Below are 25,660 nucleotides of genomic sequence, written 5' to 3'. Positions count from 1 at the left end.
AACTTTTGTACCATACCTTCTACTGCCGCCAAGATGGGTGAATATCGTATCGGTGAGGCCCTAAAATATCCCCATTCCTCATGATCGCGTTACGCTGCAGCCCCTCGGTTGTCTGCTCTGTTGAGCAGTTCGCTCACATTGTATTAGAGTTATCCCCCAACAACCGCGCCACGTGCAAGGACACTGAGTGCAAGAAGAACGGTGACAAAGTCACCAAAGGTACCCTGCGGTTTGGTTCCTATGTCACCATCAAGGAGCATGGAAGCTGGTCATGGAAACATTGGTAAGTATCTGCAGCTCATCAGCCATACTGATAGTAGATCGCTGATACCAAGGTACCTATCAGGGGATGCGTCTCTGGTCAACAGCTAGAGAATGTCCGTGAACTGTGCCAGCAAGGCGATGGCTCCTTCGATTGTGACCTCATCGATGGTTACGATGAGCTTGAGTGAGTTTTGGCATCCTGTTTCTATTCATATTATTCTGACATTGATAGCGAACACCCTGACGTGCAAGAGAAGGTCCGCCGCTGTATCAACCAGGGCTTCATTGACCCTGAGGATTTCAAAGGGGTATGTATAGAGATATTCACCACAGGTTACAGTGATTGACATCATTCAGGACCCAGAGAAGAACAAGCTTGGTGAGAAGGGTATTCACTTGACTGCAGCACAGAAGAAGAGCAAGGCTGCCGCTGAGGCTGTGAGTCCTGAGCGTGAATACGCACTGTTGATGATTCTAACACCTTTCAGACCACCACAGGCGATGGAGAGAAGGCCAAGCCCAAAGGCAAGCGTGGACGCAAGAAGGCCGCTGATGATGAAGAGGATGAGGACGAGCCACAGCCCAAGAAGGCTCGAACATCCAAGACTGCCAAGGCGGATGAGGAGGAGAAGCCCGCTGCTAAGCCGGCCCGTGGCCGCAAAGCTGCCAAGGTCAAGGATGAGAGTGAGGATGAGACTGCTGTATCTGCTCCTGCTCCTGCTAAGAGAGGACGCAGAACTTCAGCTCAGAATCCAAAGGATGAATCTGATGCTGAGGAGAAACCGGTTCCTGTCAAAAAGGGACCAAAGGCAGCCCCTAAGAAGGCGGCTACCCCTGAGGAGGAAGACGTTGCGGCTGGGGAAGAGGAACAAGAGAAGGCCGTGCCGAGGACCAGAGCTCGCCGCGGACGTTCCAGCAAAGCTTGATTGACGCTTTCATTTCCGACACCGGGTACAGCATGAGTACCTAAACTGTGTAGATTGCACAGAAGCTTGTGATGTTTTTCTTTGCCGTCATTGTTGAGATTCTGGGATCGGGTCACTGAAGGATGGGTAACACTTTGTTGAAAAGTCTTTGAGATTACCAGTGGGCAAGGATCATTTTGTGGAAGTGGATGATTTAGCTATGCATACACGATAACCAGGGCAAGCAATAATTGAGTCGTTCTATCAGTGAGGGTCCGTGACGTGTGCGGCTCTGACAAAGATGTGGTCCCAATGCCCAAGTAGATTCTGTTAAACCAATCATGGACCTTGAACTCAACAGAATCAGTGGCTGAAGTCAGCAGGCATGTATAAGCTACCAGTAGTGCATTTAGTAGATTGCAACTCCGCCAACTTCATATTCACATCAAACTAAAATAGCGACTGTGGATGGGCCATGATGCTGCCCAGGTGCCAGGCTTCTTTGACTAAGATCCACAATGGTAACAGTCGACTGTGTGGGCTGTCCAGCGGATGGATAGTCTCATGCAGGTCCCATCAAGGAGCATTTGCTCAGCTGCCGTCAGAATAAGACATGGGCTGGCTAGGCCTAGGCTGGCTTGTGTTTGTTCCCCACACACAGCGTGTTGCATCTGCGGAGAGCGAGGGGCATAGGGGCATAACAGCATCCACTGAATCCATCGGGATGACGTTACTCGGAATGACGTCGTCGATGCATCACACATCACGATGCTGAATCACTGTCGACTACAGCGGGGTCCCAGCACGATGGGATATAAATAAAAGTTCTCTGCGCTCAACAGAGATTCGCCTTCTTCATCCTCAAGCATCAACAACAGCCAACCCCCAAGACACCTCAAACACTTCAAACACTTCAAACACTTCATCACAAAGACATATCACAATGCCTCGCAACGGAGACGGTTCTTCTGACAACGGCCCTTTTGAGGCTGCCGACCACGACATCGCCCACGGCGTTGGCAAGCCCGACGTAAGTTCATTCATCCATCCAAATCATCACATCTTTGACTTTGTTTGTTTGGCTGACTAACCTCCTCACTCCAGTCTGACCGCGTCGACCGCGCTGACAAGACCGCCGACCTCCCCGAGGGCAAGGACGAGCATGGCCAGGGTCTCCAGGACGCACCTGCCAGCGGAGGCCAGAGCCAAGGCATCAAGCAGGGCAAGGACGTTGGACAGGGCAACTAGAAGCAAAGATCTTGACATCTGAGAGGGAATGAGAGAACAGAGGATGAAAGATACCTAACCTAACCTAATGACTGCATGGGATAGTGAGTCAACAACGACCACAACGAATTGAACATAAAGAAATGAATCACAACCAGTGTGTGCGAGCTCCATGCTATTGATGCTGTGATTGACGTGGGCAGATATGTGAACTGGCTGAGTCTGTAAGTCGTCCCCCCGCGCGATGGTGCTCTCCAGATACAAACTAAGGCTGGTCCAGGATCAAAGCTCATGACCAAAGGTCAGTGTGGTCAATTGGTAGCAATGCGGACCTTGAAAGGTCTTCGCGAGTGTGAACAAACTTTGACAATTACACATCAACAATTCCAATGGGTCGATCGTCCAAGTTTTTGTCGCCAGCCAGGGCCGTTCGGGATCATAGCAATGCTCTCGGCCAATTGAGTTTCGGATGTACTCCCAGATAAGCCTAACCCAACATTGATCTGCAAGACATCGAGATCTGAGAGATATCCAGCGGGGAACTTTGTTTTCGACCACGGTCCCACGATATATTTTACAAAAACACACCAGCCTGCAACAACAAAACACGAGTGGGTCTTCAGATTCACATCATCGGTCTGGTGGTCTAGTGGTATGATTCTCGCTTAGGGAAAACCCTACAGCAAAGCTTGCGAGAGGTCCCGGGTTCAATCCCCGGCCAGACCCTTAACTTTTGGTGTTATGTTCCTGGTGGATTTTGCTTTTGTGTAGCCATGTGCGTCGTTGTTGCTACTGATACAATGGCCGTCTTCTTTTCGATACAGTAGTTCTTGAGAACAAGGCACAGTGTTTTGGGCTTTGTATCCAAGTCTCTGCTTATGCTTTGATGTCAGTCAACCTTAACCAAATCATAACCTTATGCAGCCCTCTCTTGAAGACCACTAATGCTTCAGGTGCAGGTTACATGTGGGATACTAAGCTACCTTACCTATTTTGAATCTGTCGCGTGATAGATTGCCTATAAAATGGTGGTGAAGTTGACCGTTCGTTCCCTTTACGGATTAGAGTAGCTGCTCACTCACTGTGTGATTCGTTGAGCTTAAATCAGCCTTATTTCATAATCCCAGTGCAGGGAAACGATGCCGTGTGGTAGACTACGGGAATAAAGGGATATATCAGATAATTACCCAAGAGAAGGTTTTGTGCATTGACTTTCATGTAGCCCAAACTCAGTCTACCTCTTGTCCTCACGACACAAGTAACAACAGTCCATAGTGATTACCACTTCACCGTCTTGATTCATGACCACTCCTCATTACTATCAGTCTCCTCAGTGGGATCGTCGCGTGAACGTGTATCTCTTTTTTCTTTTGCTCCCATCCCCCTTGTTCTTCTCTTTCTTCTTGTCTTCTGTGTTGTTGTTGTTGTTTCTGGTGTATCTCTTCGACATGCCATGTGTTGAGGATGAGGTCTTGCTGTTGCCAACGAGTTCAGGCATGAGTCGTATCCAATCTTGAATTCTTCTCTCGGCATCATTCTTGCATCGCTGCTCTTTTGCGCTATAGTAGATCATATCCTCGACTGACAATACCTCCTGTTTGCCATACAAGACACGCGGTTCTCTCATATAACTGTGGTAGGTGTTGGATTGATAGTGAGCGTCGAAAGGGCCAGGCGGTCCTTGTCCTCCCCCGTGGCCATGTGAGTGTGTACCGTCAGGCTATATACACGATCAGTAAGTGTTCACAAGGTATCGAATACTTAACTTTTAACTTACAACACTGGCATTGTCCTGGGGTCTGCAGAAATATCCAACTGGCTGCGCGTTGAGCCTCGGAGCAGGCTGGCAATCACAGTCGCAGGTACAACATGGACCGCCTGGATCACAACTCCAATCAGACAATGATCTCGAGCTTGTAGTCTCCCAACAGATATCAGGTCTGTTCAAATTACGGCCAGTTCTGAATGCTTGTTCTGGGTAGTTTTCGTAAAACTGGTTTTGTGTTGTGCTAATAAGATATGGCATTCTGACCCAACCGTCGATGTCTGCAACTCCCTGGGCCATGTTGAGACGGATGATGTCCTCAGTACCGTAGAGCATGTAGCGGAAGAAATAGAGCGAGAAAAGGAAGCTAACTTAATAAAAGCATTTACAGAAATGAATCAAATTTGACATCATGCTCTAAGTACATATCTTCTATACTTCCAACACAATATTAAGAACAAGCACATATGCTGTACAATGATAAACATGCTTCTTAGATCAAAGAGCCTTGCCAAAACCCCTTGTTGGCGTAAAATCACATGACAAGTACTACGGTAGACTGCCAGAAACTTGCTGCGCTTGGTGTAGCTACCCTTATGTGTTTCAATAAGGCTTCCTGATCTCTAAACAAAGAAGCAAAAATGCTTATCCGCCGCTGATACCTTCTGTACAACAATGCCCCATGCCCTCAAGTGAAAGGAAAACGATAGCCAGCCCGAATATGTACCAAACGCCTGAGATACTGCGCCATAAAATGCTGCATGTGGAAGGTGATACAACGACATTTGTTTGTTGCTCGACAAGTCGACCTAACGCAACTTCAAGTCAACTTACAATAGTTTGAAGCCTTTTGGTGTTTGCCTAATTGGAAATTCCCGACATGGTTTGACTCCCTGGTGCGCTCGTTGAAAATTTATGATGTACTGGAGTTGGGTGCCCCTTCGCGGAGATTTCTCCGTAACTCAGCAAGGTCATCCATGCCCTCAAGACTTCCTTTGCGGCCCCAGTTCTTGGGCTTCCTTTTGAGGAATGCGCCAACTGCTCCGAGATAACCCTCATGACGGAGGAAGTAAGCCTGCTTCTCCCCCTTACTCCAGAACTTGATGGCATAGCTTAGTGTGTTAATGGTCTGACGATGGCCTCTGATGAAAGAACCACCGAAATAAATATTGGATAGATTGTGAATTTGGGACTGCAGGTAGGCGATCTGTCCAATATTGTTTGAGATTGCGTAAAGTAGAGATCGCGAAACGTCTGCGCTGTTGAAGGATGCATCTTCCGGCGTAGCAGATCTGCCATCTTCGGCTGCTGATTCGGCCTCTCTCTTCATACGAAAGACTTTTCCAAAGGACGAAGCGATTGTTGTGCTCTTGAGTCCTATCTTGCCATAGTCTGTTCCATAGATGTCGCCAACTAGCATATCGACGTTGGCGTTGTCACCATGAGCGGCTTGTTCAAGCATCTCGTCAAAAGTTCGCGCGCCGGTGAGCAGAGACAAAAGACCCCAGAGAGTACCACCACCAAGCGATGTACCTCCTACTCGCTGATATGATCGCGGCCCAGTAACTTTCAGGAACGAGACACCTGAGCCGATATTTACAAGCAGATACGGATATATATTATCCTGCGGTACGACGAAGTGCATGGGATCTGTTTCGGAGTAGGTAAAGACCTCACGTGGAATCTCGGTTATAAAGAAGTCAAGTCCTGGAAAAATTGTCAGCTAAAACGCCCTTGATAGCGAATAGAACCGCTCACCAATGATGAGACATTCCATCTCATCCTCCTGTGACACATCCACTTCGAGTGCGGCTCGAATTTTGTCATAATACTTGTAAGCGCCACCACCAGTCGCCATTACACATAACTCTCCCGGTTGTGAGCCATTGACAAGCTGGTTGTCACGCAGATGCCGCATGAACTCCACACAGTCATCAATGCGATCTGTTTCGAAGCTTTGAAAGTTCAGTCGGCCGCCAGGATCCGTAGAATCAACTTCGCGAGAGAAGTAGACGAGCTTTATAAGCGATCCGCCAATCTGCAATGACACTCATCGCGTCAGCCATCGCTTCCCTTCTTGTGACTCAGAACGGATATACGTACGTCAATCGCAATATGGCTCACAATCGCAGTGTGGTATGGTAACCGGATGTCGCTCGTTTCGGGGTGTGTCGGGCTCATTCGGCCGTTATGAGATGTAGCACCGCCCGCGCTTGCGCCAGAGGTAGAGGCTGGCGTCGCTGTATCGGGATCGACGATGAAAGCGCCTTTGACATTAATTCTGACACTGCCAGGGCGGATAATGGTGCTGTCTATTTCATCGGTCGACGTCATGGTACGGCGGCGCTTCTGGTCCGAAGGATGCGCCGGGGCTTGGAGTTCTTGCGCAATCGCATCTTCGTGTTCCGAAGCGGGAGTCATTGTGTGATTATGTCTCTCGGGCCACGCTCGATTGACTTTCGAGAGGATGGAGGGGGTTAATTAGATAGTGGAGATGGTTCGAGTTGAAGCGCTGGGTAGCAGATTGGCAATACCCACGAAGAGTTATTGCATACCCTGGTTTATGATGATATATAGGGGACGGCAGCAGACTTGGACGTATATTTGAAATATGAAATGGGGAGAACAAAAGGAGGTCAGAGCTACGCCTTAACATATAAGAAACCGCTATGGAGGGGCTCTAATAATCGGATGGGGAGACTTGAATATTACAATGGGGTTGGCCCTTTATCGATAGCGGTCGTTCATCATTCTAGTTCTCCAAAAGCCGGTGGGCCGAGGCTCCGGATTGCCTGGGGAAAGCTCCCCAGAAAATACGGATACAGGGTGTCAAAATGTACGTATTCGCTCAACAAAGAAACATGCGAAATTGGCTCCTTTCCTCCGATTTCTGGCCAATTGTACTCTGTTGAGAAGATCTACAACTGTAGGACATCGCATTGGCCTCTTATGCGCATTCTTATTCGGAGATTTTCTTTTCTGCTTACGGTGAGACGCAATGCAAGTGTTCTTATGCCCGCATTATAAAGCACGAGTTTGATTTTGACAGTCCCGATGGCCCGGCTACGGAGGGGTCATGACTTGATGCCGAGCTTGGCTACGTAAATTGCCGTCGGCTTTAGTAAACGGGATGGAGCGGCACTCATCATCAAGGATGCAGTCTACAAGGGTTTCGTCTATTATCAACTATGGTGTCAATTATAAGCAATATCGATACTGTTTTGGACAAAACTGCCCGCCCCTCAAAACGCCAACATCCACAAACAAAAGCAGGGTATCCGCAGCTGAGATCGTAGCAAAGGCCAATACAAAAAGCTCTAAAGGAAGCTATTAAAACATTGCCATAGGGCCGTGTAGCCCTTTTGTCATAGCAAGAGAAGAACGAAGCCCTCTGGGCGATCAAAAGAAATGGCCTCCTGGAACAGCAACAAAGATCGCTGTGATGATGCCGCCTAGGAGAACTGAAGCGAGTATTGCCTGGACGAAGATGGTGTCTTGAATCTGTCGCAATGCTGGCTCCTGAATCCAGATCTCGCGGTCGAACACTTTGCGGACGACATTGCGCTTTTCGTACTTGACGACCCAGGGTTCATCCTCGTAGCTGTTTTTAGATCCGAACGAGTCAAAGCTCTGCTTCTGCGTATCTTCCACATTCTCGCTGTCCACAAACAGTTCCCACGGCCTGACATGACGGTGATGCATTCCATGCAGAACAACACACATGCCCTTGTAGGCCGCAACAAGTGTGCTTATGCCAAGAACAAGGGCTATGGCTGCCAGTGCCCGGTATCCTCGGCCAGCGTTGCTCAGCGTGAGAATGAGCCCAGCAACGATGCCTGTGGCGATTAGCCCAACGCCCAGCGATCGAGCGAAGAACACGCGAGCAGGGTTTCCATTGCAGATAGACCATCGGATGAAGTTGGGGTGAGCTTGGTGCCGAAGGCTTGAATCAACAGTCTTGAAAACGCTTCGAAAAGCACTAGGATGAGTAGTCTTGGACAGCGCTACAATGACCGCCTTCTGTTCAGAAGAGGATAGGTTCAGTTGCCGAGGTGCACCTTCCATTATATATGTTGAGATCACCCTGTTGATCTCTTCTCGAAATGGCTGGATCGTGACTAATAAGTGGTCAGCGATTCAGAAGTCGTTCCAGGAGCGGTATGATTGACTTACAAGGCTGTTGCGTTCCCGCCATATTGAAGGCGTCAGATGCTTGGCTCTGATGACTCATTGCATTGAGTGAGTTCATGGTGCAAGAGGCCGTATAAATTGAGGAATCGTCCCCTTTACTACTCTGAGGGGGTGTTGCGAAGGGATCAACAGCACTCATGTTCCGGTCCTGACTGCCGGCCTTCTTCTCAAAGTCGCTACCTTTGAAGATAGCCGCTGCCTCAGACTCTTTTCGCATCTTATCTGATTGTTCCTTTCTAATCTTGATGACAGCTTCGTCCTGCATAGCCCTAGTCCACTCGGGAGCGAGCTTCAAATCTGGTGTTGGATTCGCATTAAAGCGCTTCTCATAGTCCTGGAACCAGAGATAGAACTGAAGATTCTCGGCAGCATGCTCCACATAGATAAGGTAGGTCATGAAGTCACGGAGAGTCATGGGCTTAGTGACCAGTTAGTAGGCTGATCAATGGTTAATTCAAGAAGAAAAGTGCTCTTCACTCACAGGGCATGTGCCACCACCAATGATCCTGTCAAAGGACAGCGAGTCTGGTATTCCAGTGGAGGAACGAGAAGAGCTGGAATTATCCGTAGCATCGGACTTTTCCGCGTCGGACAGCGAGTCGCTGCTCGTATTGTTGCGGAATGATTGACGGCTTACATACTTTGGGCGCGTGTAAGAGAGTGAAAGAAGACCCATGATGAATAAGACAATATGAAAACTAGTGTGAGATTCAACGATTGATGAGAAGGGGAAAGAAGGACTTGACGAATGCAAATGGCCTATAAGTCACACAGCTCAGTCAGAGATGAGGGGATAGTGTGTGGTTTAAATAACTTCATGAGCGAGAATGGCATCCTAGCGTAGAAGAAGCGTCTTGGTCGTCATGGATAGCCTGTGGCGGACTAAGAAGCAAACGCAAGTGACAAATCGTCCAGGGGGAGACCAGGAAATCGGGGCACCACGATACCCAAATACGTTAGATTTGTAGACAAGCCTTTTTAACGTCGAAGTTCGCCTGCCAGTAAGAACAGCCCAGAGCGTCCTGTAAGGGGAAGCATAGCTGGGCGATCCTAGAAAGCCGCCGGCAATGAACTTTGCGCCCATAAACTTAATCCTCATGTGGGATGGCCATAGCCAGCGATTCTGTGGCCTCCCCCAGGAACACGGACGGTAAGCACCACAACCGCTGGGCAATCAGGGAAGATCGTAGGCGGCTGAATGGGTTGCACAACGTCTTCGCCTCTTTGGCTTGTTCAGCTCGCCCACCCTTTCGCACTGACCTTCAACTTATCAATTCACCATCACACCAACATGTTTGGCTGAAACGTGGTCGCCTACCTACATTGTAGGCATGACCGCAAGAGTCGCATAAACAGCTAATTAAAAAGGCTCATCCAGCTGAAGTTCGCTTCTTGGCTGGCAGTCATGTAAGTATGTTACATACTGGAGATCGGATGAACTTCCGAAGCAAGGATGAGCCTTGCACTTGATTCTCGGTTAGTAGATTTAGTAGATCTTAGTGGGCGCCTGGACTTCATTCATGATCCAGAAGACTTTACTGGCGGCGGAGGATCAGAGCCAAAACGACATGGTCGACGGTCTGAAGTTACACCTAGGTTAGGTGTGGCTTCGCACAAGTAGGTACTGGGATTAGGCCCGCCCAGATTACTGGGAGAAGAGGAGGATTGTTCTCGGCTTGTGTCCTTCTCAGGTAAGGTAATTTAGGTAACCATACCTTTGTCCTCCAGAAAAGGCCTAGAGTCAGCCACAGGTATCCTTGCCGCCTCTCCGATCACAGAAATGAGAAATGTGTAGCTGAAGTCTCTTGCTTGCGGCTGGCGCTAGATTCGTGATCGCGGGCAGCCCGTGAAAACGGTTCATGCCATTGACATCGACATCGAGGACTGATATTTGCTTTGGTGAAGCACATCTGAGCAGGGATAGCTTGAACAAGGTCAGGCTTGGGTTGGTCCTGAGCTAACCAAAGCCAACAGAATTGGATATGTACTTAGCTTTAGTGGCCCACTTACGAGACTCGCAGGAAATTTGACAAGTCAATTCCAATTGCCCTAGCTCCAGTGGAAGATCGCTGCTAAATGACGGACAGATACCTGCCCCTGGTGGCCTGGGCTGTGTAGTGTCCCGCCCCCTGCCCCTAGACATAGACCTTGTCGCCGAGTCTTCGGTAATCTGGGCAAACATAACTTAAACGAGCCTTTCTCCGAGACAGTAGCATTAGATCAATCCATCCATGCGAGAATAGTGTCTTGGAATGTAATGAGACATGCTTCTTGTTGAAGAGTCCGGCCTTTTTGTTCAATCGAAGCTCGAGTCCATCAATCACGTTTTTTTATCAATCGCGCCTCGTTCGAAGAGGTCAAGTTTGCAACAAGCTCATCTTCGTATTTGACAACTGTGAATTCATCCCTTGCTGTAATAATGACGTACAGAAAACAGAGGATTGATAATGGAGGGTGCTCTGGTCCAACTGTGGCTGGCTCAGATTGGGGTGCGTGCATGGAATTATTGATGCCGTGACACTTGCCAGCCCTTGCCCTACATAACAGAAGTGATAAGTCACGCAATTGCTTTTCTCACTCATGACTATTCTCGAAGGAGAATCATATGCTGTACGCACTGCATAGTTGGTCTCACATTGCACGGGTGGCATTTGCCCTACCTTAAACAACACAGCCCTGCCTGGTGCCATCCATGCATATTCACACGGGAAAGAAGCTGCTTGCATCTTCAGCTGAACCATTTGACGCGTGTCGCTGGAATTGCATGTTATGCATGTTCCGCCCCAAGCTGATGTTATTGGGAAACACTTCCGTAGCAATTAGTCTCGGGTGACTGCGATTCAAATGTTGTTTGCTCCTATTTCTTCTGGGGCATGTCAACAAGTCAGGATCCAATGCTTTGATCAGCGTCCATATCGAAGGCACTAAAATTTATCCACGCAAGAGATTCAACGACTAATAAGTATAGGGCTCGTGGAAATGATTCCCGAGCTATCCATAATATGCATCATGGGCCTTTGTCATCTCTTCAGAGAGCCCACCCTGTTGGGCATGTTCTCCCCTCAAGTGTTGTCGGCCCTCCCAAAACCTCTCCCTACCCCCCAGTATTTCACTTGCCCATGCTTTTCCAGCTTCAGTTCTTAACTTTCGGGCAACTCCCATGAACTCGCCCAGATCTTTTTCATTCTTACTCTCCCTTTCGTACTCAACTGCTTGCAGAAGGAGCTCAATTTTGTCAATGTCCTGGGCAAACTGAGCCTCCGGAGTTTCACCAGCTTCGAATTCATGCCACAGCTTTTCAATCTCGGCAGTGTATGGTCCAGACCATCGACTGGCAATATAAGCGATGGTTGAGGCCTCTCTTCTACCCTTTTCAGCCCTAGAGACGCCGCTGAAAGGAGTAATATCTCCCACGACAGATTCTGCAATGTCGTGAACAAGGCACATCTTCATGCACTTGGCTTGGTCAAGTTCCTGTGGTGCAAACATTGCTACCATGCCCATTCGATAAGAATGATCTGCAACCGACTCTGGACTGGTACTTGTGAGCCCATCGGTAAAGGATACCCAGAAACAGCGTGCAACCTACTTGATTCCATGTCTCTTCCAGCCTTCACGCTTTGTTGTCTTGAGAAGGCCAAGAAGATGGAAAAATGAGATCGGTGAGTCTGATATGTGAACTAGGTCATTGTGACTCAAGGCTTTCTCAACTGTCCATGGTTCGCCATTCTCTGAACATTGGTCGTCAGTGTAACTTCGCAAGGCATTTGGATAGGTTATATGTACCTGAGCTGTCAATTGGTTTCTCTGAACTTTCTTTAGACATTTCCTTAATGTTTGATGATATTAAGGGCTTATATCTAGCTGGAAGAAATCAAATATCGACGTTGTTGGTTCCTGCAAGTCGTGCTCCCCCGCTCCGGGACGCTTCGGTCCGTGTGCCAATCAATGTTTGAAACCGGGTAAGCATCTTATCATGATCTTGGCTGGCAATTGACAGTAGACATCATTCTATGGGCATGAACGGCAAAACCAGGTGTTCTAATTATAGCAGGTTTCCACAGCTTGATGCAACTCAGCGCAGATATCCCGTCCCCGTTGCACACATTATTCAGTACCCTACCTATGCTGGTTAACGCATTATCCCTCAAGCTCATTCATATGCAATCCGGAGATATTCTACTTACAAGAAGAAGAAAATAAAGTAAAACAGGTCTGGTGCCTTTCGTAAAATATTCATTTAACTCAGAGGATAAAAGGTAATAAGAACAAGTCCTTAGGTCCAGGGTAGTAGGTAAAACTAACACCTGAGGTAGGTTTACAAACCGCTTACAACCGTTATGGCAGCCGTTCGGGATATCTTGAGGATTAAACTTCATGATAATTTCCACTTAGCGGTTCGTTGACAATGAAGTCAAGAATCTGTGTCTTGGAATATTTCAGGGTTGTTCTTCATCGACTGTCGTGGTTCTATTATGGAGATGGTCCAGCGCTGCTGTCAACCCAATGATCAGCAAAAGCAACAGTACTCGTGTGATACTGGCTTGATATAATTGTTTTACTAGACATAATTACTCATATTTCCTAGGTATTATTCTAAGTGTGGCTCTGCGCCTCCCCAATGAATTACATGGGCCGAGATGCTTGATGTACTTGAGTAATAAATTATACTTACACAAAGTGGTTCATGGAATCTTCTTGGAAAACTCTATACACGACTCACATCAAACGAGACTGGCGAATTCTCCATCGAAGAATCAACTGATGTCGTGGCTACGAGCTTGACGGTCTCGCATATAGCTACACTTTATCAGTGACACAGGTATACATCCACGGATACGAATCTCAGCCACACCGGAGACTCTCATGGTTTGGCAGTTGGGTGACTTTATTCGTGACACAAAAGCAACTGTTCCGCAATACAAAGGGAAGTACACGCATTGACTTAACATTCTGGTTGTCATCAGTAATCATAGCATTATTTAAACTTATCACTGTAGTGTGACCATTTGGAATCACAATATGCAACTACCTAAACTTTCTGCAAATCATCGTCTTCCTGACGTTGATAATCTTATCAGATTATGAAATGGGTGACAGATATTGCGCCGACTGGCATCTCGCTTGCCGAAGCTGGCGCCGAGCCTCATTTGGACATCATCGTGAATGTGGACATCTGAAGGATGCGTCATGGCTAGGCAGAGAACTGAACATTTGTCAAGAACCTCATCTTATTAATAGAGCATCGAATTTTTTTTTTTTACATGATTCCAAATGGATCCTGGGCAAAACCCGGTCTCTATCATCAAGGTACTGCGTATCTCAATACCATTGCGGCTTGAGTGGCCGATAGCGGTTCCACCATGGCCGCGCCGACCGCGCCGACCGCTTTCCGAGGATCCCCACATGCCTTCACTGACCTCATCAAGACCCTCTTTAAAGACTGAGAAGCGGCGGGGTACCTAGCGAGTCGTAGACTGAGGTGCCTAAGGGAAAGAGCGGCACTGTCTACATGCGGAAGGCAGGGACGATATAAACTTCTCCAGATGCCCTCAAAGTTGGGCATGATTCAGTCTCTCTTCCTCACACTTCGACATACATCTTCTTCTGCTCTTGCTCAACCTGCACCCCTATACACAACAACTTCTTAAATAAAGTCAAAATGTCTGAGCTTAAGGTCGGCGATAACTTCCCAGAGGGTGTCTGGTTCAGCTATATCCCTCCCTCGCCTGAAACCTCCGAGTTCACTACTTGTGGTACACCTGTCCCTTTCAACGCCAGCCAAGGTAAGTGATCTCACAATCAAGTCTCGTCAAAGAGTTCAGGCAGACTGACATCGCTCAATACAGAATTCAAGAACAAGAAGGTTGTTCTTGTCTCTATCCCAGGTGCCTTCACACCTACTTGCTCTGGCTCTCACATTCCTTCCTACTTGGAACACGTCGATAAGATCAAGGCCAAGGGCGTTGATCAGGTCATTGTCATCGCTGTAAATGACCCCTTTGTCATGAGCGGCTGGGCCAAGGCCAACGGTGTTACCGACGACAAGATCGTGAGTTTCTCTCTTACTGAACAAGTCAGCATCACAGGATTAACTTGACCAGCTCTTCATGTCCGACAAGGATGCTAAGTTCTCCCAAACCATCGGTTGGAATATTGGTGAGCGAACTGGACGCTTTGCGATTATTGTCGACCAAGGCAAGGTCGTCTACGCTGCGAGGGATGAGGAGCCTGGGAGCATCGAGAAGTCTGGTGCCCTGGGTGTCCTGGCCCAGCTGTAATTTTGAAGTTGCATTGCAATGCAGAAAGGGAATAGAATATAGACATCAAGTACTAAGCACGAAGGGTGAAGATAGATCGATGTGTGTTCAATTCGAAGCATATCAAAGTTGTCTCGGTCTGAAACGTCTTTTTTGTGAAGCCTGCTCTCGTATCATAAGGCATTTTGTCGTTAAATCCACCAAAGCGTGTTGCCAGCAATCGGATCGACGCCGTGACTTGTTTACCTAGGACCATGTGATTGTACAGCCCGTGTTCACCACGGCATAAAAAAAGATGCAGCTTTTGTTTGACCATTTTGCATTGCTCAGCTATCAATGCACCCTATTGGCAATCCATGCACCCGAGATTGTAGAAGAACCGGCCGGATAAAGACACAAGAACCACGGACTCCACTCTTCCATTTTCTTCCTCCCTCAAAGTCCATTCCTAATTTAACGGCTCTTGGCCTGAACCTTGGGGGCAGAACCCTTGGCACCCTGCTTGCTGACTTGTCGGACAGCCTGGCCCTTAGAGGCCTGGGCAGCGAGCTTAGCCTTCTCGGACTTCTTGGCAGCAGCATCGGCCTGCTTCTTCTCCTTGCTCTCCTTGATGGCCTGGGCTCGGGCAGCGGAACGGGCCTCGGGTCGGATGTTGCGCTTCTCCTTGATCACGTCGAGAGAAGCACCAACGATGCCTCGCTGGGCCTTGACGGTGCGGCGGGTTCGCTTCTTGGCAACCTCCTGTAGAATATGTCAGCTCCGTTGAATGGCGGCGATCAGCAGCACACAAACAGCAGCGATAGCTGCTGTGAGTGCTGCTCAAATTTGGTAGATTCGTACCTCAGAGATACCCTTGCGGTGCTGTCGTCGGTAGAGGACGGTCCATGCGATACGGCGGGGGTTCTTCCTTTGCAGGAAGAGAGACTCCGACTTGCCGTTCTGGAATCGGAAGATCTTGCTGTCGCCACGGACGTAGAGCTTACCCTGTGAAGCGATACCCGTTAGCCTTTTGATGTCCTGATTTATAAACACCGAGTGCCCGTCCTGCGATCCGTCATCGCCGTCATCCCCCTCCAGCGACTGGGGAGTTTCGCATTTCGATAATCGACCGGATCGCATCAAGGGGACGGATGGGGATAGTGGCTCAAGGAGCGTACCTTGCCAGGGTAAATTCTCGCGCCGGAGAAGGTGTCCTCGTAGGTTCGCATCTTGTCGCTGGTTGTGCGTTGAAGGCGACAAGGTGTTGTGTGGTTGACCGTGGATTGGCAATGGCAAATGGAAGGTTGAGGGTCGCACTTTCTCGAATCGAATTTCGTGTGAGCGGCTTAGGGCTAGTTTCTTCCAATCTCGGCTTTGGACCCATCACGTGCAGGGGCGCTTGCCTTAGGTAAGCTACCGATGATTCTCCGGAAGGCACCCGTGGAACCTCAACACGACAAAAAGTCCAAAGTCTTTAGTCTTGGCCCGCGGCTTTTGCATCAGCCTTTTGGATAGACTGGATATGGCTAGATGACGTCTCAGGCGGATCTGGTGGCACAAGCAGTACTGCAACAATTCTACAAATTACCCTCGAAGCGAAAACCTGCTGTTCGTGACAATGGGGTTCATGAATGGGTTCCGCTGAGTGGCATCGTTGCTGAGAAAGATGGCATTCTAACATGTCTAGCCCTAGCGTGCGTGTTTGATTCCTGTTTATTTCTCTACATATCCTAAAATTTCTTATCGTAGAACTGGCATGAAATGCCTACCTGCGTCAAAAATATCACAATCCAATGGCGTGGGCATCCATGACTGGCATGCGGAGGTCCTAGCTATACGAACTTTCAACCGTTTCTTGCTTGATGAATGCGAGAACATCCTCGATGAAGATGACGAGTCGAGTATCCTCCAGAAAAAGACCAACGCTTCAAATCTGAATGACACCCCTTTGCAATTATTCGAAATCAAGGACCGCGTCAAGCTGCACATGTACTGCTCAGAAGCACCATGTAAGTAATTTCAAACGAAAACACTACTTTTACTGAACAAGCAGGCGGTGATGCTAGTATGGAGCTCACAATGGCTTCTCAAGAAGATGATTCAGCATGGGAAACCCCAACTCCTGTAAATGCAAAGCCTGGAGGTGATGCACAAATCTCTTTACTAGGGAGGGCTTGCTTCTCTAGAACTGGGATTGTTCGACGAAAACCTGCTCGAGGAGATGCGCCCCCAACATTATCCAAGTCCTGCTCTGATAAACTTGCGTTGAAACAATGCACTTCACTTCTCTCAGCCATCACATCAATATTCATCGATCCTACCAATGCATACATTAGTAGCATCATTTTGCCAAGATCCCAATACTCTGATCTTGCATGTCGACGTGCCTTCTCAGCAGAAGGCAGGATGAAGCTCATGGCTGGCAAAGAGTGGCTGGGGGGCTATTCGTTCAGGGAGTTCTCAGTTGCGACGACGGGCCTGGAATTCGAATTTTCGAAACTATCTGTACAGATGAGAGCATGCAAGATTTCGGCGAGTAATCTAGCAGCGACATGGTCACGATCAGGTTTCGAAGAGAATCTCATTGGGGGGGTTATTCAAGGTCGGAAGGCTTTCAAGACAGACGGAGCAAGTCAAGTTTCCAAGCGTTGCATGTGGGAGGCAGCAAACGATCTCGCTAGTAGAATAGGCGGCGTTTCCTCTCCTACAGCAATTTGTCCTGGTGGTAAGACGTATCGCCACCTGAAAGAAGGACAGTTGATGGCTCACCGACGGCAAGTTAAGGACGAGACCCGTGGGATGGCACTGTCAGGGTGGATAAAAAATGACGGAGGGTCAGATTTCCAACTAGAAAAACGAAGCAATCATTGACATCATTAGAGATTGGTATTTCTCCCGATGTAAGTCGTATTTTGTTTGTTCGTACAGATCAATCAACCTCAGCGAGCATAAGGTCGCCATTCCACCATGACATTCCCAAGCTGTGACCTTTTGCGTACCCGTACCTGCTCCTCTGCTACTCAACATAGAGCGGGGGAGTGACTGTTACGACTGCCCAATACCAGGGGGAAACATAAAACCCGCTTCGTAGGAGAGACTAGCCAGCCTCTTGGCCGAACAGACCTACGATTTTACTGCCCCTTCGCCCTTGACTGTGTAGAGAAAATTTACTCGACCTTGGGCTCGTTCTCGAAGTTCTCGCCCTCGACCAAGTCGGGGATCTCGTCATCGTCCTCGCCCTTCTCCTTCTGGAGGTTCTGGTAGCTCTCGGCGAGCTTGCGCAGAGAAGCGAGGGAGTCGGGGCCGAGCTGGTTGAGGATACCGGGGACAAGCTCGGTGAGCTCCTTGTCCTCGCCGTTACCATAGATGGCAAAGGTGTTGGAAGGAACAGCAGCGTGAACTGTTGGAGTGGAAAGGGAATGTCAATATATATCAAGCCCCACGAAACATGCCATATTAGGATGACTAACCCTTGGGAGCAGCGAAATGAATGACGTTTCCGTCCTGCTTGAACATGTTCACCTCCTCAATAGCCTGGATGGGCTGAGTGTTCAGCTTCTTAAGGGCGAGCTGAAGCTTCTTGTCGTCGGCACCGGAGCGGGCGGGCGCACGCTTGACCTTTCGTCGGGGGGTACCCTTTCCACTGAGTCGTTCCGTTAGCAGCGACAACTAATGGTGACAGCCGAAGAGCATCGAAATGCGAAGACATACCCTAGATGACAGATCAGTTTGCTACTCTCACCTCGAATTTAATCGTAAAATTGTGCAAAAGTCACGTACCAGTTCGGGCGCTCAGGCCGAGCTTCTTGAGACGTTCTTGGACTTCGGCAGACGACATGATGGGCGAAATTCGATTGCGGGGGATCGGGGGACTCGATCGAAACTGGGACAAAACTCGTCAGTTGGGGCGGCTTCGGACGGGACAAATCAATTGTTGGAAGTATTTTTGCTCGGAAATTCGTGCATGCGTGGGTTCAGCAACGTACCAGTAAGTTAGGCTTGGTAATTAGCTGTTTGTCGCCGTCGGCTTCGAATCGGTGGTGATAAGTCAAAGTAGATTTTGTGCGTTTTTCGCCTGTGGAACTACCATTTCGCCGAAGGAGGGGCTCTGGTGCTCCGCCCTTTGCTGGTACCACATTCATCGCCCGTGACGTTATAGCCGCCTCCAGCCAGGCTCGTGGGGTAAGTCAAGAAGCCCGCCCGCACATGGAAGCCATGACATTTGATGTCGAGCTCTTGAGATACTCTATGCAGTTAGTTCCTGGAATATATTGTCTGAGACGAGGACATGTACTTCAATTGCACCTAAACAAGGGCTTTGTCAGGTAGAGCTACTACTGCCTCCTAGGTGTGATCACATTCATTTAGCACTTTCTCAATTGTCTCGAGAAAATTGATGATTCGGATAGCCACTCTATTGGAAATATCGGTGGTCGTGCCAGGGCAGTCTAGGCAATGAAAGATGATCGCATCTTGGTTTCGAATGAAAGCAGTTGAATGTTGATTCCAAAAACTCCAAAGAATTTACTCACCCCTGCAACTAAGGTATTTCCTATGATAAGTTGTTATACATGAGCTGTCCTTCACCACGCCATATGATCTTACAAGCATAAAGAGCATTCAGTTCCGGTTCCCATTGGAGGCTCTATTTTGCGTCAAGGCCTGCCTCTCTCCTCATCTCTTCTCGTCGAGTGTCTGCATCCTTCTGAGAGGCTTTCACAGCGGCGGCGGCGGCCTTCCGCTTTCGCTCCTCTTCTTCTTTCACAACAATCCAGACTAGATAGCTCAGGTTAGTAATTGGTACCTCGAAGGCGAAAGAAACACACTTGGTTTATCCGATTTGGAGTATTCCTTCAGTCGAGTCACAAAGTCGTCAAACTCTTGTTGTCGCTCCTCACGGTTCTCCAAACTCTTCTTCCGCAATTCAGGGTTGTATCTCGATCGAAGCTCTTCCTCAGTAGGAGTTAACCACATTGTAAAGGCCGGTCCGCCGACTGCGACAGCAGCGCCACTGCAATACATCAGCTTGATCTTTAACAGACTCTGATAATGGCAAAGACTTACCCCATTAGGACTTTGGTCCAGAACCACCATCTTGAAGATGGTTGTTTGGCAGCCATTATGAGAAGGGGGGAGAACAAGATTACAGGATTTGAAGGCGTGAAATGCAACAAGAAGAAATTGGAGTTGAATCTGAATTGGTATCAATTCTTCCAATGATGATTTGCACGATTCTGCACCCGTCATTGATTTGGCAGTATGCCCTTATTGGTTGTAGACCAATCGGGAAAGCGGTCACGGAGCTGAGCATGACCCGAAGCCGGATATGTTCCTTGACTTGGGTCAAGAACATTTTAGCATCATAGCATTGACAAGAGGTTGATACTCTGCAATTGGGTTTGCCACCATTACCCTTTGAGATATCTCGATGTGGTATTTTATAGAAGCCAAAACATGCAAACTGCAACTCACATGCAGATCTTTGGTTGTGAATACATATAGCAAATAGCTCGCCATAGGGTAGCCATGTTAAAGCAAAAGTTGCTAGGCCGACCACCACCTAGACGGTTCAAGAGCCAAGACAATGTTTCAGCTTCCCACAACGTGGTATTCTCCTTTCGTGTTCAACGAGGAGCTGAGAGGTGGCGATAACCGTCTTCCCAAAAAAGAGGCTTCGTGGCTCCTGACTGGTTGACATTTGAAGTCAGCTCGGACACGTCCTTGACGAATGGCGTATCAGGAATCGAGCTGGTAGACAAATGAATCTCCGGCTTCGTCGGATCTACAGGTTCGCTCCAACACATTTGTCTCACGGCCCTGTACTTGGCTGTATCCATTTCAACAACTTTCTCATCGCATAGCCTCCGGATTCTTGACGTCAATACATTCGACAGAGGGCTAAGCGAAAGCTCGGGGACAAGTACCGCAACGTTCCCTCCAACCTAGCGCCGATTAACCGCCACAAGACCTGTCAAATTCGAGAGCGCCATGAAAACCGTTCGTTGAGGGATTCATAGCTCTTGGCCAGATCCACAGATGATGCTATGCGAGCCACCGTGCTTAGGGCTATCAGGGGTGCAAGAGAAGTACTGTTTACGGCATTTACGTAGACTAGAGACAGGGCGCAATCAAGAGAGCCCTTTGTTTAATTGGTTTGTTTCGGCCTTTGAGGCCAGTCTTTTCCGCTAAGAGCCTTCCCGTGAATGCCTATTCGAGGAATGAGTGATTGATCAAATCCTTGCGGGAGCAATCAATGCCAGGCCAGGGTAGTATGACGACGAGCATTGTGATACAAAACAACGCTTTGTGTGAAGCAAGCAATAATACCCAAGCCCTGTTGGATAAGTCATCGCCTGAAGACGGAAGCCGGGCCAGTAAAACCGATTAACGTTGCCGTTAATTAGCAGGGGTTGGATTGAGCCACAATCAGTTATGCAGCCTGTTGGCGATTGTAAGCCAAGCCGGTAGCGGCGAAGCGCCATGTCTTTCGACTCTTCGAATCATTGGAATGGATTGCCTAGTGGGAAACCCCCGTGAAAGAAGCACCGCGGCTTAGGTTTGCCCATTATTGACTGTGCGGGTATTGACTCGAAAAAAGAGTCGCTGTCAGTTCGTGACTGCATTCCTCCATTCCATCAAGCGCTTTGCTTCTATGGAACCTCGTTGGTGCCGAGTCGCTTGTTTTCTTTCGCGGCATAGGTAGTCAAAACCCTTTGACAGAACAGGGCCCGTACATACAGCATTATATTAAGACCAAGGGCCCTACGGAGTACAATCCAGGCATTGATGCCCCTCAAGTCCTCCATCCAGTGAGTGTCATAATTTATCCCGAGCGACAGGGGCTGGGGTTCAAGTAAGGTACCCGCATGCAGACTGGTACCTGGACAACCCCACTCAGAGTAACCTAGAAAACGGCCCTAAATGACAAGCCACTGGAGATTTAGCGCTTTGCTCCACAAGCTTCCATTGAAGAACAACTGGACCTGACTGAATGGACGGAAACCACATGCACTTGGGGGCAGGTCACGTTGGAGGTTGGAGGCAACCTGACCTGCCTCTTCATGGATACCTTGAGCTCTTCCGTTTCGGATGAACCAAGCATAAAGGGGATCGATCCCCCGTCCGCTTGAAATCTGCGCCACTTGAAAAGATACCTACTAATGGTAATACTTCTCCTCAAATGAGCACACCTTCGAACTGAGGTTATTCGATATTCCTCTTGCGCCACTTCTGGTACCTCTTATCGTCGCTTCCATTTTCTTGTATCGCAGACGAACTTGGTGTCTTTGCCAGCTTTGTGCCATATCTTGCCAGCTACTTTAGTACTTAGAGACTCAAGGACGCAATTATCCTTCTTTCATTATTTGCCAAGTCTTTTTTGGGCTGGGATCATCGACAACTTGTCATCCTTTCTCTTACGGTACTTTCACGATCTGGACCGCCGATCACACACTTATTGGAAACCCAGTTGCTGAGGCTGCGGCACGCCATGCGACAGTGATTGAAACTCATTCTGCGCCGACCGATACTCAGGGCCTAGAGCTTCTCTTGATTTCTGGGTTTGCAACCATTTGCACTATACGACATCCAAACGCAAAGTTTGTTCGTGTCGCCAACGGTCGAACCACCCTCATGGCATACGAAGGCGGCTATGGTGGCCAACAGCGACCTTACGGGGGCCAAGCACCGCCTAGGCATGCCCCGCGGCAACAAGTCAATGCGCCGCCACAACAGTATGGAGCATCACAACAGTATGACGAGTATCACCAAGACTATGGTTATGGCTCTGGACAGGATTTTGGAGGCCAACGTCAAGATCAGAATTATGGGAGAGGACCACCTCCACAAGACCAATATGGGCGTGGTGGTAGCGTGATACCCGGTCCTCGCGGAGGGCCCATTCCTCGTCCGCAGACAGCTGATCCGCATCGTGGGCAACAGCGCCCTCCTCGAGGAGGTCCAATGCCAGGAGCAGCCAGAGGCATTCCTAATGGACACCCTGGGCAAGGTGGAATACGTCCAGGACCATATGCGTCGAATTCGGATCCTGCAGGTGAGTTTCAGCCCTGATGCTAGGGGCCCCAGCTTACAATCGTATCCAAAGCTCGCCGCCATCCTATGAACACGCCTCCCATGAGTCCTCGAGACGGGCATTTCGGACACAAGCACGTGTCACAAGAGCGTGGACGAAGGCCAGACATTCCCTATGAGCAGCAGATGGTCGATCAAATGTCGAATATGGATATGAACCAGAGACCGATGGTGCCAACTAATGGGCGTACCAGTTCGGATGCCCAACGCAGTCAGGGCGAATATGGAAGACCGCCAGTGAATGCGGGCCGCGGACCCCCTCCGAGAGGTTATCCTCAAGGGGGTCCTCCACGGCAATATCCAGGCTACGGAGCCCCGGATGGTTATGGAAATTATAACGATGGATATAACGGCGCCCAAGAGCCTCCTGCAGGTGGCTTTGGCCCACCGGCACGAAGCAGAACGATGCCTGTGGATGACATGCGACAAAGAGGCAACATGCCACCACCCAAACGGACGGACGCAATGCAATATAGCACCCCCGCTGGCCGAGGGATACCACACAGACCTTCGACTGCTGGCGGTCACCGGGCACCTCCCCAAAGGTCGTACACAGCTGGGCCACAAGCAGGCCCGGGAGGCCACTATAGTGGGGAGTATGATGACCAAAACACATACCATAAACCATCGACAGCTTCTTATGACGAAGTTTACGATGCCTATTTCGACAATCAACGTAACAGCCACCCTGAATACGAACCAGAATCCCAGCACAACCGAGTCAGCCTGCCGGACTTCGATGCTGCACCAGCTCCAGGGCAACGAAGTTCGTTCGAACAGTCAATGCGCCCTAGCAATGAACAGCCTCAGCGAGGAGCCCACCAAACAGCTGTCCTTAATCACGCCAAGTCACAACCAGTCCTTCGTCAACCTCAAACAGCCGTGTTTGAGATGGCTGGCGATGTGCCAGACGTCCCCGCAGTCCCACCAGTTCCACCGATGAGCAACTACCAGGCTGCGTATGATCAGGATTATAACCAAATACCGGCTAGAGGACCTAGTGCACCAGAAGCTATGAATGGTGCTCGTACTAGTGGACCCATGAATCCGGATGGTCTTCCTTCACATCCCGCTCCTATCCGTCCGGGTCTCATGCAAGATTCAATGGTTCATCTGGGTAACAAGCCAGCTCCTATCCGAAACTACGGAGTCTCTACGCCAGCCCCTCAGCCGCCGCCGCAACCGCAACCACAACCTCAGGCTCAGCCACGACAACCTCAGTATCAACAGCAGCAACGGTCGCCACCTAGGAACAACAGTCAACGGCAGCCGGCCAGGGACGAAGGCCCTGTTACCACACAAGAACTAGAACATCTCAGAATGCTGATCAAGAACAACTCGAGTGACCAGGACTCAGCATTGAGACTGGCCAAGAAGTTGGTCGAAGCTGCTGACGTCTTGGCACCTAAGATGCCAGACCCTAAACAACGTACAAGGGCACGCGAGCGTTATCTTATCGATTGTCATAAGATTCTTAAAAAGCTGGCTAATGCCCAGAATCCAGACGCCATGTTCCTCCTGGCAGATTGTCTCGGACGAGGTCTCTTCGGTGATAGTGATCATAAGGAAGCTTTCACTCAGTACCAGTCTGCTGCAAAACTTGGACATCCTGCAGCAGCTTATCGAACTGCAGTGTGCTGCGAGATTGGCCATGAGGAAGGAGGTGGTACACGTAAGGACCCAATGAAAGCAATTCAGTGGTACAAACGTGCTGCCACTTTGGGCGATCCTCCAGCAATGTACAAGGTTGGGATGATCTTACTGAAAGGGCTTCTTGGTCAGCCCAAGAATCCCAGGGAAGCAGTGGGATGGCTGAAGCGGGCTGCAGAGCGAGCAGATGGAGAGAATCCACACGCACTACACGAACTCGGCTTGTTATACGAATCAGCCCAACCCAACGATGCTATCATTCGAGATGAAGCATATGCATACAGTCTGTTCCTTCAAGCTGCTGACCTGGGATACAAGTTCTCACAGTATCGACTTGGATGTGCTTTTGAATATGGATTGCTGGGCTGTCCGATCGACCCTCGTCAGTCCATTCAATGGTACTCAAAAGCTGCCACACAAGAGGAGCACCAGGCAGAGCTTGCACTCAGTGGCTGGTATCTCACAGGCAGTGAAGGTGTACTAGGGCAGAGTGACACCGAGGCCTACCTTTGGGCCCGCAAGGCTGCCATTGCAGGCCTTGCTAAGGCCGAATATGCCATGGGTTACTTCACAGAAGTAGGTATCGGCGTCCCCCCAAATCTGGAGGATGCAAAGCGATGGTATTGGCGAGCAGCCGGTAAGTGCAATAGAATCATACTTGTGGGCGACAACTGACAACAGTGCACAGCCCAAGATTTCCCGAAGGCTCGTGAGCGCTTAGAGGATCTAAAGCGTGGTGCAGGCAAGAACGGCGCGCGTCAGCGTGAGCGCATTTCCCGTAGCAAGATGGAGAGACAACAAGAAGGTGATTGTGTTCTCATGTAAACTACAAGGTTGCATCCCGGGTTGCCTCAGACACATAACGAGGGATGAACATGAATTTGATGAAGCAAGTGGGACACGAATCGATGCCTTGCAGGGAAAAACAGGTGTTTTAGTCCCTGAGATGTATGAACTAAAGAAAGGGCGTTGGATACGGTGTCTTGGGATTAGCGTTGATTGCATATGGCGTAGATATATACCATCAGGGGCATTTCACACAAAAACATCACCATTTTGCGCAAAATTGTCTGCATATACAAGGAGAAGAACAAATGAGGAGAACGGGCTGCTGTTATTCGTTTGCCACAAGAATACAAATCAAACTGTAGGCCAAGACATCCTAAAGTATAGCTTATTCTTGCAACATTGATTTGTGTCTCAAGCTCCTCGCTAATGTGGAAATATTTTCCAGTCTAATCATTCCCAACATTCTGCCTTCAGCATCAAGGACTCAGTTAGACCACGGTGGTGAATTTATTTCTCAGGAAGCGTCATGGCATGCATCA

General features: G+C 49.1%; 12 protein-coding genes and 1 non-coding gene across 13 annotated transcripts; 6 read left to right on the top strand and 7 right to left on the bottom strand.

The window, feature by feature from the left end:
* Positions 1-33: 33 nt before the first annotated feature.
* Positions 34-1,190, top strand: FPRO_09679 (related to transcriptional regulator atrx homolog; the record flags this gene model as incomplete). Its single annotated transcript, XM_031233097.1, has 6 exons — positions 34-52; positions 148-283; positions 347-448; positions 497-572; positions 622-702; positions 753-1,190. The coding sequence occupies 6 exons, from the start codon at positions 34-36 to the stop codon at positions 1,188-1,190; spliced, it is 852 nt and encodes a 283-aa protein (XP_031082968.1).
* A 922-nt stretch (positions 1,191-2,112) lies between these two features.
* Positions 2,113-2,417, top strand: FPRO_09678 (uncharacterized protein; the record flags this gene model as incomplete). Its single annotated transcript, XM_031233096.1, has 2 exons — positions 2,113-2,199; positions 2,274-2,417. The coding sequence occupies 2 exons, from the start codon at positions 2,113-2,115 to the stop codon at positions 2,415-2,417; spliced, it is 231 nt and encodes a 76-aa protein (XP_031082967.1).
* Positions 2,418-3,031: 614 nt separating this feature from the next.
* On the top strand, positions 3,032-3,122 carry tRNA. Its single transcript is given in 2 exon segments — positions 3,032-3,067; positions 3,087-3,122. It is a non-coding gene; the product is annotated as a tRNA-Pro (tRNA).
* Positions 3,123-3,726: 604 nt separating this feature from the next.
* Positions 3,727-4,461, bottom strand: FPRO_09677 (uncharacterized protein; the record flags this gene model as incomplete). Its single annotated transcript, XM_031233095.1, has 2 exons — positions 3,727-4,116; positions 4,174-4,461. 2 exons carry the CDS (start codon positions 4,459-4,461, stop codon positions 3,727-3,729), a joined length of 678 nt encoding a protein of 225 aa, XP_031082966.1.
* Positions 4,462-5,074: 613 nt separating this feature from the next.
* FPRO_09676 (putative pantothenate kinase) lies at positions 5,075-6,582 on the bottom strand (the record flags this gene model as incomplete). Its single annotated transcript, XM_031233093.1, has 3 exons — positions 5,075-5,868; positions 5,920-6,199; positions 6,265-6,582. 3 exons carry the CDS (start codon positions 6,580-6,582, stop codon positions 5,075-5,077), a joined length of 1,392 nt encoding a protein of 463 aa, XP_031082965.1.
* A 978-nt stretch (positions 6,583-7,560) lies between these two features.
* On the bottom strand, positions 7,561-9,028 carry FPRO_09675 (uncharacterized protein; the record flags this gene model as incomplete). The annotated part of the gene is made up of 3 exons (XM_031233092.1): positions 7,561-8,279; positions 8,335-8,770; positions 8,834-9,028. 3 exons carry the CDS (start codon positions 9,026-9,028, stop codon positions 7,561-7,563), a joined length of 1,350 nt encoding a protein of 449 aa, XP_031082964.1.
* Positions 9,029-11,343: 2,315 nt separating this feature from the next.
* Positions 11,344-12,178, bottom strand: FPRO_09674 (uncharacterized protein; the record flags this gene model as incomplete). The annotated part of the gene is made up of 3 exons (XM_031233091.1): positions 11,344-11,887; positions 11,942-12,083; positions 12,139-12,178. The coding sequence occupies 3 exons, from the start codon at positions 12,176-12,178 to the stop codon at positions 11,344-11,346; spliced, it is 726 nt and encodes a 241-aa protein (XP_031082963.1).
* Positions 12,179-14,014: 1,836 nt separating this feature from the next.
* Positions 14,015-14,633, top strand: FPRO_09673 (putative peroxisomal membrane protein; the record flags this gene model as incomplete). The annotated part of the gene is made up of 3 exons (XM_031233090.1): positions 14,015-14,138; positions 14,202-14,404; positions 14,457-14,633. The coding sequence occupies 3 exons, from the start codon at positions 14,015-14,017 to the stop codon at positions 14,631-14,633; spliced, it is 504 nt and encodes a 167-aa protein (XP_031082962.1).
* Positions 14,634-15,065: 432 nt separating this feature from the next.
* Positions 15,066-15,820, bottom strand: FPRO_09672 (putative ribosomal protein L24.e.A, cytosolic; the record flags this gene model as incomplete). The annotated part of the gene is made up of 3 exons (XM_031233089.1): positions 15,066-15,353; positions 15,453-15,596; positions 15,770-15,820. The coding sequence occupies 3 exons, from the start codon at positions 15,818-15,820 to the stop codon at positions 15,066-15,068; spliced, it is 483 nt and encodes a 160-aa protein (XP_031082961.1).
* A 301-nt stretch (positions 15,821-16,121) lies between these two features.
* On the top strand, positions 16,122-17,462 carry FPRO_09671 (putative tRNA-specific adenosine deaminase 1; the record flags this gene model as incomplete). Its single annotated transcript, XM_031233088.1, has 3 exons — positions 16,122-16,285; positions 16,341-16,600; positions 16,645-17,462. The coding sequence occupies 3 exons, from the start codon at positions 16,122-16,124 to the stop codon at positions 17,460-17,462; spliced, it is 1,242 nt and encodes a 413-aa protein (XP_031082960.1).
* Positions 17,463-17,758: 296 nt separating this feature from the next.
* FPRO_09670 (putative transcription factor BTF3a) lies at positions 17,759-18,429 on the bottom strand (the record flags this gene model as incomplete). Its single annotated transcript, XM_031233087.1, has 3 exons — positions 17,759-17,991; positions 18,062-18,234; positions 18,368-18,429. 3 exons carry the CDS (start codon positions 18,427-18,429, stop codon positions 17,759-17,761), a joined length of 468 nt encoding a protein of 155 aa, XP_031082959.1.
* An 807-nt stretch (positions 18,430-19,236) lies between these two features.
* On the bottom strand, positions 19,237-19,711 carry FPRO_09669 (uncharacterized protein; the record flags this gene model as incomplete). Its single annotated transcript, XM_031233086.1, has 3 exons — positions 19,237-19,367; positions 19,418-19,602; positions 19,656-19,711. 3 exons carry the CDS (start codon positions 19,709-19,711, stop codon positions 19,237-19,239), a joined length of 372 nt encoding a protein of 123 aa, XP_031082958.1.
* A 2,512-nt stretch (positions 19,712-22,223) lies between these two features.
* On the top strand, positions 22,224-25,157 carry FPRO_09668 (uncharacterized protein; the record flags this gene model as incomplete). The annotated part of the gene is made up of 3 exons (XM_031233085.1): positions 22,224-22,644; positions 22,696-24,969; positions 25,021-25,157. The coding sequence occupies 3 exons, from the start codon at positions 22,224-22,226 to the stop codon at positions 25,155-25,157; spliced, it is 2,832 nt and encodes a 943-aa protein (XP_031082957.1).
* Positions 25,158-25,660: the final 503 nt, after the last annotated feature.

The sequence above is a fragment of the Fusarium proliferatum genome, assembly GCF_900067095.1.
Source record: "Fusarium proliferatum ET1 genome assembly, contig: FPRO_scaffold006, whole genome shotgun sequence".
Lineage (NCBI taxonomy): Eukaryota > Fungi > Ascomycota > Sordariomycetes > Hypocreales > Nectriaceae > Fusarium > Fusarium proliferatum.
Note: the sequence above shows the minus strand (reverse complement) of the source record. Positions and strands in the feature narration are given on the sequence as shown.